The 15,437-nt window shown below is 36.8% G+C and overlaps 1 protein-coding gene across 1 annotated transcript in view; it reads right to left on the bottom strand.

Annotated features, from left to right (window-relative positions):
- Nucleotides 1-15,437, bottom strand: part of GABA-B-R2 (gamma-aminobutyric acid type B receptor subunit 2) — a 355,669-nt gene that overhangs the window by 3,287 nt on the left and 336,945 nt on the right. The window contains exons 14-17 of the mRNA XM_090405802.1: nt 13,952-14,062; nt 11,560-11,784; nt 2,558-2,719; nt 1,893-2,010 (exon numbers count right to left, since the gene is read on the bottom strand). Coding sequence (XP_090261928.1) covers nt 1,893-2,010; nt 2,558-2,719; nt 11,560-11,784; nt 13,952-14,062 — 616 coding nt within the window. The remainder of the gene's footprint in view (nt 1-1,892; nt 2,011-2,557; nt 2,720-11,559; nt 11,785-13,951; nt 14,063-15,437) is intronic.

Here is a 15,437-nt window from a genome sequence, read left to right on the forward strand (position 1 = left end):
GTTCACAGCTTAATTTAGATTGCAATATTTTAATATGCGCTGAAGCTTTATCTTTTATAATCTCGGAACAAATAAGTTAATAATCCGCATAATAAACAAAAGGTAGTAGTATAGTTACCTACTTAATGCCTGTGACTATTTCACTTTATACAATTTTGTTTATTGCTATATACATAATAAATAAATAAACTTTACTTATTCTACCACGAGATGGGAGATTTGTATTTCCGGATATCTACTGTAACGGAGAGATGAGTGGCGGGAAAGGTACGTTACTTTGTGGCGCCATATTGTTTTGCGTGTACCAACTGATTTTATTATTTGTGGGAAGATTTATGCCGGTGGTTCATGATAACCTAAGTACTATCAGTTAATTAATTATAGTTTTGTGCACCGAGTTCGTCGTTTATTTGAATAACATTAGTGACTTCAATGTCTCTTATGCTGTAGTGTGAGGCGAATTCAAGTGATGGTAATGTACAACGGTTTTAATATATTTATATTTATAAAGTAAAATTCAGTAATAATATAATTAAATTAAATAATAAATATGCTTAAAAAATTGCAGTGGGGAGAAGAGGACCAACAAAGCTGAAACTAAATCGGCTTTACCTCCTTGCAAATAAACCACTTGAATACATCATGTGTGAGCTGATTTTCGTCATCGGAAGTGACGTCATTCATTACCTACCATTCATTACATCAAAAACATCTTTTACCAAGATGTTTTTGATGTAATGAATGGTAGGTTTTATGAATTTTCGGCATCAAGGCAATGTTATTGGCTCTTAGTAACGGTGTTTGAGGTCGTTTTTTTTTTCCCGTTACGTGTGTTTCTTATGATATTCTGATGTGTTTATATCTGTTATTTTTATGTTTGCAGTTTTATTTTCTTGTTGTATCGTCCAGTAATAAATTATGTGCAGATAACAGTTCGAAAAACTAATCTTCCTTTTAACTTTGCTTCGCCCAAAATGTTATGTTGCATTCTGTACATTCCTGTGGTTTTCTTGCATTTACGGTCGTTGTTACTATCGTCGATGTTCTAGCATCGGTGGCGTTTCTTCACTTGGGGGTATTCGTATTTGTCTTTTCTGTTAATGTCCATAAAGATGCTTGTAACAGTAATATTTGGATTGAGATTCCTATTGGGGTGTCGGTGGTATTTCTTCACTAGGAGTATTTTATTATTATTATTATTATTATTATTATTATTATTATTATTATTCCATCTATTGAGGTTTCCACTCTGAAACATTCAGAGAACGCATAAAAAAACTCACTTCAGTGTTTATTAGATTGGTGTGGAAGTCTGATATCTTTTAGTAAAAGATTTGTATTAACTCAGGTATGTTATTGAAATATATACCCCTTCATTCAAAAAATAAATAAAAATAATTATTCCCCTTAATTTTTTTTTTTTTTGTGTGTGTGTGTGTGTGTGTGTGTGTGTGTGTGTGTGTGTGTGTGCCCGCGCGCGGGCGCGTTGTGTGATAACATAAGCTTGAAACTTTTTTTTATTATTTCGGGATGTTATTTCATGCGAAATTTAGTAGAGATCGAACTGATGCAGGATTTATTATTATTATTATTTTTTATAATTATTCATTTATAAAAAATTCATAATTTTTTCTTATTCATAAATTTAAATTTGTTTAAAAAGTTTATATGTTTAATTTGATGATATTTATTTCTTAATTCGCAGCTTTCATTCTTCGATATTCCTCGATCTGAGTGCAGTACTTACCTTTGAAGTGCTGTTCAGCGAAGTGACAGCCCGAAATCAGTACCATAATGCGAACTTCATACAAAATCTTTTGGTCAGCCATCGTGCAAAAAAAAAAAAAAAAAAAAAAAAAAAAAACCCTGATTTATTTGTACTATACTTTTACCTTCTTGGGAGGGGTGCTCCGGAATGGGAGACGTTATGCCATGTCCGTGGCTAATTACTATCACCGGCTCATCCAGTTCCCTCATTCTTGAAAACAGCGCTTGTAGCTCAACGTTGTGCTTCAAATAATGTGAAAGAACAATATTTTAACAATGAAGTTATAAAGTGTAACTTTTATGCATTCTAATAATTGCGATCATATTCATGAGCATAATGCCATGAACATAATTAAAAAAAAATTACCTTCATGGCAATTGCCAGAATGTGATCTTCAAAATTGTCAGTTTTTTGTACGAAAGCATTTAAAGCATTCTTAAAGCTGTAAAACAATTGAAAAAAAATTGATATTAAGCAATGCGTAACTTATGACTTGCGCACTTAGAATTTATTCATAGGATATTGTTATTATTATTATTTGTTTTTCTGATATTTGAATTTACTGATTATAATCCGATTTCTGTTTGAATTTTATTTAAGATTATCAAAGTACCAAACATACAATTATTTAGAATTATAAAAATTTATTTATTAAAATTTATTTATTATTAAATTAAAAATTTATTTATTATTAAAATTATTTGGAATTAAATTATTATTATTTTTATGAATTTTTTAACTGTAGATTGATTTCATAATTTCATTGCTTTTGAGTAACATCGGACTCACCTCTTCTAATTTCTGTTTGTATCTGTGATTTTCGTCCTGAAGTAGCTTAAGTCTGCTGTTCATCGTTTCGTCATCCGATTCCCGTCTTGACTTTTTTAAAGGTTTCAAGGTGGCCCTCACTCTTCTTTCTCCAGCCTGTGGGTTTCTCCATAACTCCAGTAGCTAGGTCGAAAAAATTAGCTTAAGTGATTTTCACCTGACATAAACTATAATGCGATATATTTCACGCCAGTACTCAAAATTTATTTTATATTGTGGATAATAAATATTTTTTTATCATTTCATTTGAAAAATATGCATCGAAGTCCTCTTACACGTATTTATTTATATTAGTGTAAGTGACTGTACTTAAAGGATGTCTTAGCCTCTTTAACTTCCTTATACCAACTAGGTTCTTTCTTCCACAAGAAAATCAGACTAGAGCTTCCCGACAACAAGAGGTCGGTTACAAGTATGAAGTGATAAAAAAAAAAGAACTTTGATTCCATAAAGTTGTTTCAACGTAAGCTCCTGAACACTGTAAGCCAGTATTCGCAAAATCGTTCGGATATCGGCCGGCTTGGTTGGCCGAGTGGTTAGCGTATCTGCTCTCCTGCGGATTCGAATCCCGTCGTGGGCATGGATGTTTGTGATTGTCTGTGGAAATACTAGTGGTGGTGGACGGTAGATGGCGTTGGCGTAGTTGGTGAAGACAGAATGGTAGAGTAGGTGTCCTCCCTCGTTGAGTCTTTGGACTCCCTGGAGGTGCCATGCAATAATAATATCTGTAACTGCCTTCATAACTCGAAAGAGTTTCCCTCTGAAGTGTATTGCCGCTGGTGAGGAAATGTGGATAATACGTTTTGAGCGCGGTTGCAGAGTTGGAAAGAGAAGGACGATGTTTCTCGTAGAAACATCATCCTTCTCTTTACGCATTACGTTTTTCAGATCGTCGTATAAGATACTTCATAAGTCCAGACCTTATTTACTATACAGAGCTACTGCAAAGTACCTCGGAAGACCCTCATTTTTCCAGCAGTCAAATGTTTGATAGGGTTGTGATTAAGTCACTTGATTCCAAACCAAAAAAAAAACAATTTTATGCAGACAAACAGAAGCCATGTGTCTCGGGAGGAAGTCCATTCAGTAGCAGGATAAGTTTTCGAGAAATCATGTATACGTTTGTCCATTCTGTATTGTTGTTAGCATTGCGTATACTTTTTGATTTGGCTTCGTAACTGAATTCTGAAAATGGAGTCTCATGTCGATAAATCACATATCGCGATATTTATTACCTGTTATTAATCAAAAATAACTTCTGTTATTTTTGATTAATAACAGAAGTTATTTTTCAAACATATTTAGTATTTCTGATGAATTTGATCTTGTTTTTTCTTTATGATATTTTAAGTCAATTTTTCATTTCGTTGTTGCTATCCACCTGATTCGAATCATATCAGAGATTCGAGGAACATTTCAACCAAGTTGAGTTCACTTTTTCTCACACAGAATAGAATTCATTCCGCAACTGGGAAACATTTGCTCACTTCAAGACCACCCCAGCTGTTCCAACATTAATTTTGAATAATCCACAGCTGATTCCTCTCACGGTCTACTCGTGTCTTGATATTGTTACAGGCTTTTGTTCCTTTAATCTCATCGCTGTGTGATGATAATGGATCTTTATTATGATTATTATTTTTATTATATTGGTCCCATACACGAGAGGTCGAAGAACCCATAATTATGTGCTCCAGTGCCGTGTGTGGGTTGCAGATGAGGTCTGATAGAAGTTTATTGATATTTCTTTTGAAGAGTTGTAGTTGTTTGGGGAATATTCTTGCTGAAGGCTGTTCCTCTCTTCTTCCTCTTTGAATAAAAGAGGAAGAGGAGAAGCAGATTCAGTGTGATTGCAGTTGCACAGTGAAGGGATGCTGAACAGCTGCTGCTCTTGTATTATCAGGTGCAACAAAGTGGAGGAATGATAGTTGACAATTCATTGGAGCCATTACTGTTGGAATACCTGTATGGATGATTTTTGGATGTTGACGTTATCGATGTGCTATATTTATGCCAGGAGAGACCGGATGTAAGTACAAGCAGAGATCTGATCATGGGGATTTGTGTATTACTGAGGGTAGGGGTAAGTCAGCTGAGATCTCTTTTGCGATACAAGATTTAAAACTGTTTTGGTGGCATTGAAGGTGACCAGATTGTCCTGATCCCATTGAAGGAAAATACATAGATTAATATTTAAGGTACTGGTGGTAGATTATGTTGATGTCTGTACACTGGGCAGTTTTAAGTGAGTAGCATCAGTGGAGAGTGCTATTCTGCAAAGTTATGGATAGGATTAGTGGTGATTGAGAGTAGGTCGATTATGTACAGGTGAAAGAACATGTGCTAGGAAATGAAGCTTTGAGGTACTCCTGATTTGGTGCTGGCAACCCAATTGCAGAGGGAGGGAAAGACCAAAATATGACAATTTATTTAGCTAGGCTTCGATGCTAGACACGGTCGAAAGCTCTGGAAATGTCGAGAGCGAGAGCATAAGTTTTTGAGAACCTTTTTATAGCAGTTGTCCAAAGGTGGGTGATGTAAGCTAAGAGGTCAGCTTTGAATTTTGAATGATGGAATGCATACTGGTGGTTGCAGATTAAATAATTGGTCTCTAGCGAGTGGAGAAATTGGCTATTGATGACTTATCTAGTCCTCTCCATTATTTTGGAGAGAAGTTAGGCGATGGCGATTAGTCGGTTGTTTGACGGTAGGCTTCTATCTTCCTTTTATGGAATAGGTTGGGTATGTGATTGCTTCCACGCATTGGGATAAGTACCAGCTATGTACAGTAGATTGTAGAGAAATATAGTATGGGTGTTATCTCTGGAGAACAGTGTTTGAGAATAATTGGAGAGATGCCATCAGGACCAGAAGACTTTTCACTCCAAGTTAGTTAATTTTCTAGTGCCTTTTTGTCGAAAAACTGCAGGAGACATACGGTCCTCGGATTCCGGTATGGTAGGGGACGATTTTCCTTGGTTATCAATGCAGGAGTTCGAGAAAAAGAGTGATGTTAGCCAGGAAGTCAGCTTTATCTTTGAGTGAAGTAAGAGTTGTGCCATCAGGATGAGAGAGGGGTGGAAGTGCTTTAGCAATGGACCAGAAGGCTCTGCTTCCAAGTATCTAAGACATAATTATTTCAATGTTCTTTTCTTTTTGGTCGTTTTGCTAGTGTTAAGTACATTTTATTACAATGCACTCCTCTTATTTAACAACGCTTGAACAGAATTCTTCAAGAATATCTCCATACACAGACCTAAATGTGGGTTTATTAACTTCGGTTCTACACACTCTGTCCAAAAAGAAACCGAACTTTTCGAAAATAGAAAAAAACTATTGGAGCCACCTGTTGTATCTTTTTGTTGTTGAAAGCAGCAACCTTTATTAGTGTTGCGTCAACGGTTTATGACATTTGACGAAGCCGAGTTATAGTGACAGTGTGTTTTGACGAACCGTCGGAAAATGAGTTTCAAACAGAGAGCTGCGATTGACTTTTGTGTTAAACTTGGTAAACGTTTTATCGAAACGCATCAAATGCTTCAAAAAGCATACGGTTATGAATCCCGTACTCAAGTACTTACACCTTACTTATCGCGTACTCAAGTTTATGAATGGTTTAAGCGATTTCAAAGTGGTCGTGAGACAGTCGAGGACGACGAAAAGCCGGGGCATCCAAATACTGAACTGAGCGAAGGTAACATCCAAAAAGTGCGTGATGTCATCAAAGAAAACCCGAAATCGTCCGTGAGATTGATCGAAGATGAATTGGGGATTCCAAAATCAATTGTGCACAGCATTTTGACCCAGAGTTTGGGCCTTCGTAAATTGAATTCGCGATTTGTTCCCCACAAGTCGACCGACGACCAAAAAATGTATCGAATTGAACACTGCAAGGACCTCATTAAAACCGCTCGTAATGACTCAAACTTCATTGAAACAATCGTTGCTGGTGGCGAAACGTGTTTTGAGTACGAGCCCGAAACAAAGCGCCAGAGTGCTGAGTGGAAACCATCAGAAAAGGGGCCGAAAAAAAGTCGCTTGGAGAAGTCAGAAGTCAAGACAATGCTGATTGGTTTCTACGATTCAAAGGCCATTATCCACAAAGAATTCGTTCCTCCTGGCCAAACGGTGAATGGTGAGTTTTATCTTGAAGTTTTGAATCGATTGATAGCGAGAATTCGTCGCGTACGGCATGAATATCGTGACGACCGACCATTTGTCAAAACATACTATCACTCTTGGCACTATAACTTGGCGTCTAATGAAACAAATGTCATAAACAGTTGACACAACACTAAGGAAGGTTGTGTCAACAAAAAGATACAACATTTGGCGCCACTAGTTTCTTCTATTTTCGAAACGTTCGGTTTCTTTTTGGACAGGGTGTATTTTCTGCAACTAAAATTAAGAAAAAAAACTCTTAATATAATTTGTAATTTTGTAGAATCCTTGCGTAACAACAACGTGTACTAAATAACATTATGAAATATATTCCTTACGAATTCGTTCTCTTTTCCGTTGAATGTTTTTTTTTTAATTAATTTATTTATTTTTATTTCTGCGTTGTGTATGCGCCACATGCCGTTGAAATTACTCACAGAGCTTCTCGGTTATTTTTAAAGGTGACGGAAACAATATGCTTGTTGTCAGTGGGTATATTTCTGTAGCAGTAAACACAATATCGTCAATAAAGGGTTCTTCTTTTTTAAAATTAGTTGTTTGTTGCTGATTACACGTGCTGTTATTCTAGTTAGATAACGTGAAATAATTGACTATTTCACTATCTAGTTTGCGATTCGAATATGCCATGGTTTGGGTGATATTCAATGTTATAAGCGTGTTTATAGTTCTTTTACAAATGTAATCGTGACGTGGACCATAAATTTGATCGTTTCCTTCTACACGTACATACTTGATAAGTCTAAATTGTAGAGTGGAACAGCAAAAGCAACATGGAAAATGCTTTTCATCATCGAATATGGCAGAGAATTGGCTTCTCTATTATGTTTACTTCCCACGTTACGAACAGTGTTACTACGGAAGAGGGACTTGCAGCATATAAGATTCTTTGAGTAAACTTGTAGCAGGATTTTCAGAGCGATAGCATTGGTAGCTGTGAACCCATCGCTACTTTGTGGCAAACGTTCGGGCGAAGTCAGTAGGATGTTGCCATTCTTTCAAGATATCTTATAAGATGATTGGTCAAGTAGATATCCACTTGCCCATTTACTAGCACTAAGGTTAATATATATGAATGAATTAATTAATGGTGAAGTGGATATCGCAACCGTGGCATGGATGCTTGCGATAGTGTTTAGGTAATGAACGACATGGCTGGAGCCACTATTGGCATAGAAAAGCTGAAAGTAGATCCCTCTTTATTCTTCAACCATTTTTTGTCCACTGCAGGACGAAGGCTTCCCCTAAGGGGAGAGGCATGTTTTGAATTAAAACATCTTCTGGTGCGAAAATACTTTAAAAATTATAATTTACAAGTATTTAAATGGAGAACCTAATTGAGGTTCTCAAGTCGGAACCTATTTGTCTTCCATTCGTTTGTCTTACTTTGTGGGATGAAAAAGGTTTTTTTTTTTTTTTTTTTTGAAGGGGAAATCTTGCCACTTACCTATAAGTCTAGTGTTTCACTTGCATTGTCCACGTTCTTGATGGAATTGGAATCCATGCATTTTTAAACCGAAGAGCAAATGTCGTATTTATCCCACGGCAGCGACACAGATTTTATGGAAAAATAAAAGTATCCTGGAGGAGTATCGTACAATAACTTCTCATAAGATTAGTTCACGCGCTTTTAGGGGAAAAATCTTTATAAAGGTGCCCTTCGTACTGTTATGGTAATCAAGATTTCCGACCCAAGTTCGTCGCTGTTTACCAATGGTTTACGGAGGCGTTCTAGAAGATTGTTTTAGTTTTGGTGCGATTTCAAAGAATTTGAAGAGAAATTCGGCAGTAGATAGTTTTGCTGCACACAAAATGGCATTAAATTTAAGTTTCGTAGGAAACATGCGTTCGGTGCACTACACCTTCCTATACTTCACTGGTTGGCATATTCTCATACCATCGAAACTTTCTTTTGGCTCTAATGATGATGATAGTCTATTTGCTGTGCTTCAGTTTTTTTTTTTTTTCTGTTCACAGTTATTTTAATTAATAGAAGAAATTTCGAATTAAATTATCTTCTAGTGAGAAAATACAAATCACACAGAAAGAGTTGAACTTCTATAACTGGATACGGAAACCCTAATTGAATTCATTGTTTTACATTTTGTGATAGTGGAGAAGCTATTTGGAAATATATTTACTCGTATTCCCAATGTTCTTCTGTTACGAATAAATGAAACCATTACGTGTACTAGAGGACTGACACATGGGGTTTTATAAAAGCCAATATATCCAACAGTAAAGTTCAATGGTTATTGCATAATTTTACTTATTTAGAGATTGAACAAACTTTTTTAAGTTCAGTGTAATATGAAATGGTGACGAAAAAAAACAACTAATGTTCAATTTATATAATTTTAAATAATGACTTGTGTCTTATGGCAAATATTCGAAAACATGACTTAACTTGCTAGTTTTAAATGAGTTATTCCTTGGTTGCTATATCTATGGCCACACTGGAGGATTTCTTCTTATAGCTTTGTAGATTCTTAAAGTACTTGATCAATGTTGTAATTTTTTTAATAGTTCGTCGTAGCCCTCGGAGGATAGCTTTTCGTTATGATGCTATGTTACGGCATCCTACTCAGCGCAAAATAGCTTTCGATTGCTGTATTTGAGAAAAGACAATTTTAATCAAATTGTTATTACCCATATTTCATGCGTAAGATACCAGCTGTAGGTTGGTATTGATGTCTGGCACTGGATATTTTTTTTTTTTTGGGGGGGGGAGGGTAAACGTAAACGGTGAATTTGTATTTTGATAATTTTTATAGGGTTTCATGTATGTAGTTATCGCAAAGAAAGGTTGTTAACTTACAGTATATTTATGAATGGCCTAAACAATCCGAAAACTTGCTCTAGAAATCAAGTATGGAATTTTTTTGCAGGTAACTTCACACCTCTAATTAGTGTGCAAGTGTGTGTGGGGGGGGAGGAAAGATGGTTGCACACTGGATGGCGAAAATTGTCTTCCACTTAAAGACTTTCACAAAATATTAATGTCACCTTGGGGCTCGAATATGGACGCAATCCTCTCGTTTAACCAAGCTGCATTGCATTTGACGCTGACTTCATCGTCACTTGAGTAACGCACGTGAATGTGACGCTGGTGGGAGAGGCATAATAAACGCTTTTAGTTACCGACATTCTCTTTATCCAGTGTTCAAATAGTTCAGGTCGTTTCTTTTCGTCATTGCATGAGTTTTGAAAATGAAGAGAAGCAGATTCTCGTAGCATTTATGCGAATCATTCCGCTGCAGGGAATAATTTTATCAAAAGCTAACTGCAAGGCTTTTTTTTTTTCCTTTTTTTTTTTTTTTTTGCCTTGGTAAGAATGCAGAGATCTTCCAATTGGAGTTCTGTTGCTAAAGGTACGGACCATACAGCTTGACTCACGTTTCATCTCCGTCTTCTTCCTCAACGTGGCTTTTCCATTTGTCAGACTTCATCTTAGGTTGCTTGTTGTTTTAGTATGAAGGAATCTTAGTGCTTTCGGAGCGGAGCGTCTTCGGATGATTTCAGTAGATAACTGCAACAGCAGAACCACAGCTTATAGATTATCGGTGTAATGAAAGATAAATTATTTAATCATTCGATTCCGGGACAGCCATCCGATATTATGTTTAGTAGGGGAGGCATGAAATGGTTTGAGAAAAGTACCGTGGTTGGTTTCCAGAGGGGTTACTCCATGGTATAACCCTTAAGCGAACGCATGGTACTCATAGGCACGTGTTACTTCGACTTTTACAGCCTTTCGTGGGTTGGATGTATATTTAAAAACAATACTCGAAATATATATTTTAAAAGGGTACTTTAATGAGCCATCAAAGTGCTCCTGATTTCAAAAAATCCTCTATTAACGCATTGTTAATGTTGGCTTCACTAAAGGTTTTCTTTATAAATGAATAGATTGTTGCAGACTTTGTTTTGTAACATTCATCGTTATGCTGGAGGCGAAACTGGCGGACTTGGTATTCATGACTGCAGCTGGCCGACAGTTAATAGCAGCGGTTTGATATTTCAGACACTCGTCAGTGCCATCAAGTCGCAAAAAACAAAACAGCTGTCCGTCTCCGAGCTTTAGAAAAAATTACAAGAAATCATTATTAGTCTGTTGAACGATATTCTTGTATTAACAGCTTAAATATGAGAAGGTAGTGTTGAGTAAGGAAAAACGTCTCATTCCCTTGTGGTGATGAGAATTTCCAGAAATGAAACTACGTCCAAGGAATATAACTAAACAAAAATAGAACTCCCAGCATCTGCAACAAATACGACTGTGCTCGTGTAAATAAAATATAAATAATGTATTCAATTTATTACAATATAATTGATATTTTTTCAGAGACGAAGTACATAGCTCAGCCAAACGACAATAACTCACAAGTCAAAATTTTATGAAAAGCTTCATGCTGGTCAGTGTTTTATTATCTAAGACTTGTTGACAGAATATAAAATTCTCAAAAATACGTACGTAAAAATAAGCTATTCTTTACTTAAAAAAATAAGTAATTCAAACTAATGTGCATTAATAGGATAATCAAACGAGCAGTGAAATGACTAGAAAGTGACAAAAGTTAAGCTGCATATAACTGACGCTAATGGGAAACCGGAAGTGCTGTAAGATGAAGAAACCGGAAGTGATATTTAATTCAGAAAGCGGATACAGGCACGTTCCAAGGATTTCTGGGGTGCTTGGCGACCATGCAGGGTGCGTGTAGATTGCAAAGAAAAGATGAAAATAACAGTGAATTAAAGAAATACAAGAACCTCACCAGTCTCACCTTGGGAACGAACACCAAGCAAAGAGTCGTGGTCGAACAGAAGATGATGAAGATGGAGATGATGACGAAGGCGGCATCCTGTTGTTCCCTCAGTACAAATGATAGCGCAGCTCCAATAACGCACATGATGACGACGTTATAGACGCTCATTCCTATATATTTGGAGTCGTTTAATGCGGGTATACTAACATGACGCGTTTCCCATGCTAGAAAACATCCGAATGCCTTAAGATGAAAAGAAAAAAATTTTTTTTAATACTTTAAGAAGTGCACTTATAATGCATAATAATGAACAATTTCAATATAATCGTCTTCAAGGATGGGGGCTTTTCCGTTTTCCGGCAAATTCGATGTACCTCACTGATTTGAATGCCTCTTTAGTGATTTATTTTCTTTTTATATTATATTATATACTATTACCCTACCTCAGTCGGTTCCACGAAATCTTTTCTCTCTAGAAAGATCTGGGTTCGAATCCGGTCTTGGACGCGAACTTTTATCAGGGAGTTTCAGTTGAAGCTGAGTTAGCCTGTCTCAGAGGTGGAAGAGTTTTACTTCCAGAAACTCGAATTTTTCATCCTTTACTCGTGAGACACATCGTGCGAAAGCCAATCTAAGATAAGTAGTATCCCAGGCTGGTTTTCGTAGAGAGCCTGTCAGCACCGAGAATTATTATTATTATATACTGTCGCACGACTGGAAAGAAGTGGCATCAGTAGGGGAAAAGATTCAAGCCAGCTTCAATTAGGTGTCAAAAGCCTTATTTGAAATTAAAAAAAAAAAAAGAATTGAAGAAGAAAAAAAAATAAAAATACACTGCAATTTTAGTGTGTTATTATGCCACCGTTTGAAATATACTGCTTATCCAGTTTTTTTGGGGGAAGATTCTGCTGCTTTCTCCTTTTATTTTAGTGTTTTAAAAGTTTTACCAGAGCATATTCTCATGTTATTTATCAAGTGAAAGGACAGTTTAAATCTGTGCGTTATCATTTGTGGGAAATTGAGCAGCAATGTTATGTGTGACAAAAGGAAGAACATCGATATTGGTGACTTATTTTATTTATTTATTTATTTTTGTGCGCGCGTGTGTGTCCGGGATTTTCTCAGAGCCTCCATAGCTCAGTCAATATAGATGAAGCCCTGTGGTAGGAAAGACCTGGGTTCGATTCCCGTCAGTGACGTGAGGAACCTTTATCTGGTCTCTTTCGACTAAAGGTGAGTTAGCCGGTCTCATACGAAGATAGGGTTTTTTCCCACCCGGAAACACGGATTTTTCGTCCTCCAGAGCAGGCAAACCGGCCCCGTGAACACACACGGTCATGACGGACGTATTCATGATTACAGTCATGAATACGTCCCAGCTATATGCCGGTCCTGAGCCCGGATAAAATTGAGGGGTTGGGGAAAGCAATGGTGAACTACCCTGTAAAAATCTCACCAGGAGTACTTTGTGGGCAATGCCTACAAATTCACATCCTGTCGGAAACGACTGAAAGGGAAAATCAGATCAGGGTTTTCTCTATGGTACCCATTACATGTGAACCTGGAACATATTTTATTTATTTATTATTTATTTTTAACTCTCAAACTTCTCTTCCAGTGTCAAAGTATCTCAAGGTTCTTTTCCTTTTAAATGTTGGTCTCTGCTCACCAGAAAGCAATATGTTTAATTAATAACGTCATGTCCTGAATTGTACCGCTTCTTTTCACTTAGATATTTAGTTTATTTTCTGCGATTCTTTGTTAGATATTTCCATGGCCATTCTGAATTTAAACTAATTGCAGAATCGCCGATTTTGGCATTCTTCTCGCAACTTACCACCAGAAGAGCAGCCATTTGTGTTGTTATTTCTAGTCTAACACCAAACTCACCATCTTAGGTGTTCTTCATCATTCGTTCCTTCTTTACGAAACATACTTCATCATAATGACCCAGTGGCGTTGCAAGAGCTTTTGCCGCCCGGAGCGGACCGTGAGTTTGCCACCACTCTCAATACACACCAAAAACACTATAAAAATCAAAACGACGTATAGGGTAAGGTTCAAAGTGCCGCCCGGGGAAGACCTCCCCTCCCCCCTAGCTACGCCACTGTAATGACCCAGTGCAGCGATAGTTTAGCCCACGGTTCTGTGCATTACAAATTTTCCACATCTCCTGAATGTAAGATTGCCATAAAATCATATGATCCACCTGGTTTTCTTATTTGACATTATTATAACTTACTCAGTATTATAGCTTGTATTTATATAAGATATACCGTATAAAGTTCATATTTTATAAATAAACATCATTCGTCTCACAGATGAATGCAATTTGATATTTTGACACGTGGATGCGTGTAATATTTGATTTAATAAAAAGGGTGAGATTACTTGGAAACTGAAACCTTACCATTAGCAATCCTTTGTAAGCATATATGGAACCAAGGAAAATGGTCATCTTGTTACTTTGACAGAATTCCAACTCGGGGATGATCTCAATATCTTCATTTTCAGGCGATGGCTAAAAGAAGACGGTTTAGTAAATGAAAGGATTATAAAGAAATTAAGACTAGTTAAGTGAAATGATCATTTTACAAGTATGCATTTTAGCAATAAATTCTTATTGCAGTCTTAATTATTTCATCCGTATAGCAATACTTAGTGACCATATTATTAGGAGCAGAAGCCGAATACCATAGTTCACTTAATTTAGTTTTCGGAATTTCTGTAAATTCGCTTTAATTCCAGGGAGGTACACCAAAATAATAACATTCCGTAGTAAAATAATAACATGAGTACTGTACGTGCACAGATGCGAGACCCTTAGACACTTCTGCGCATGTCAGAAGAAGGCGAATCCATTCCGATCAATTCGTCTTGTGGGATGAGTTGTTTATTATTACACGTCGGGAAATTAAATTTTCTTTTACGAACATTGCAGTTTTTAAAGTTGTAGCTATTTTGCTTGCATAACAGTTGGAAAATTTTATGTATAAAGCACGTGATTTTGTTGGTGACAAATTCTACATCCTTTATTCTTTTTTCCCCTTCAGCATGAATTGACTATTCTTGGCAATCTGCCAACCCCGGTTCCATGAACATTACATTCTATTGTGGCGTACAATAGAATGTAATGGGCTTAGTTTATTCGTATTGGAGTACTGCATTGAGCAAGCAATAGAAAGATTACCAAAACAAGCCTTGAAGTACAAGCCATTCGGAAAAAGAAAACCAGGACGTCCTCTTAAAAGATTCAACGATGACTTCTATGGCCGGAACAGACCACGCTATAATCCTTGATATGCATGATGATGCATTGAGGAACTCAGTGAAGCAGGAAAGGCGAGTCCTCTGCGGCTTTTCATGTTATTTTACTTTGGGAAGCCATCATAAGACGCCTTAGTTAGCATGAAAGAGTGCAGATGGTCTGCAACACAGTTACGCGATATTAAAATAAAAAAAAAAAGAAAATTGTATCTCTGAACAATCAATAGGAATTGGATTGTTTGATGAGACATCAGAATTTTATGCTAGTTAGATGTGTGTGTATTGTCAGGACATTGTCTTTTTTTCCCTTCAAAGTCCACGCGGTTAGCCTAGTGTGCTTCGCAACCATACTCCTGGGGAAGGAGTGTCCTAGGTTCGATTCCCGTCGGAGACGTGAGGAGCTGAAGGATCTTCCTCAGCCATAGCCAAGTTAGCTGGTCTTGGGCGTGGACAGTAGTTTTTTTTTCCCCAGTTTATCCCGGGGTTTTTCCTCCGCAAAGCATGCAAACTGGCCTTGCATGCTTTGCGGAGGTCCGATGGACCGATGAACCCTGGACACCGCAAGGTAAAAGAGGGTATAAAGAAGATGAGATGAGATTTTTTTCTCAAACAAAAATTGGGAACTGTTT

This window comes from Typopeltis vanoorti, chromosome 15 (assembly GCF_054136105.1).
Source record: "Typopeltis vanoorti isolate ZY-2024b chromosome 15, IOZ_Tvanoo_1.0, whole genome shotgun sequence".
Lineage (NCBI taxonomy): Eukaryota > Metazoa > Arthropoda > Arachnida > Uropygi > Thelyphonidae > Typopeltis > Typopeltis vanoorti.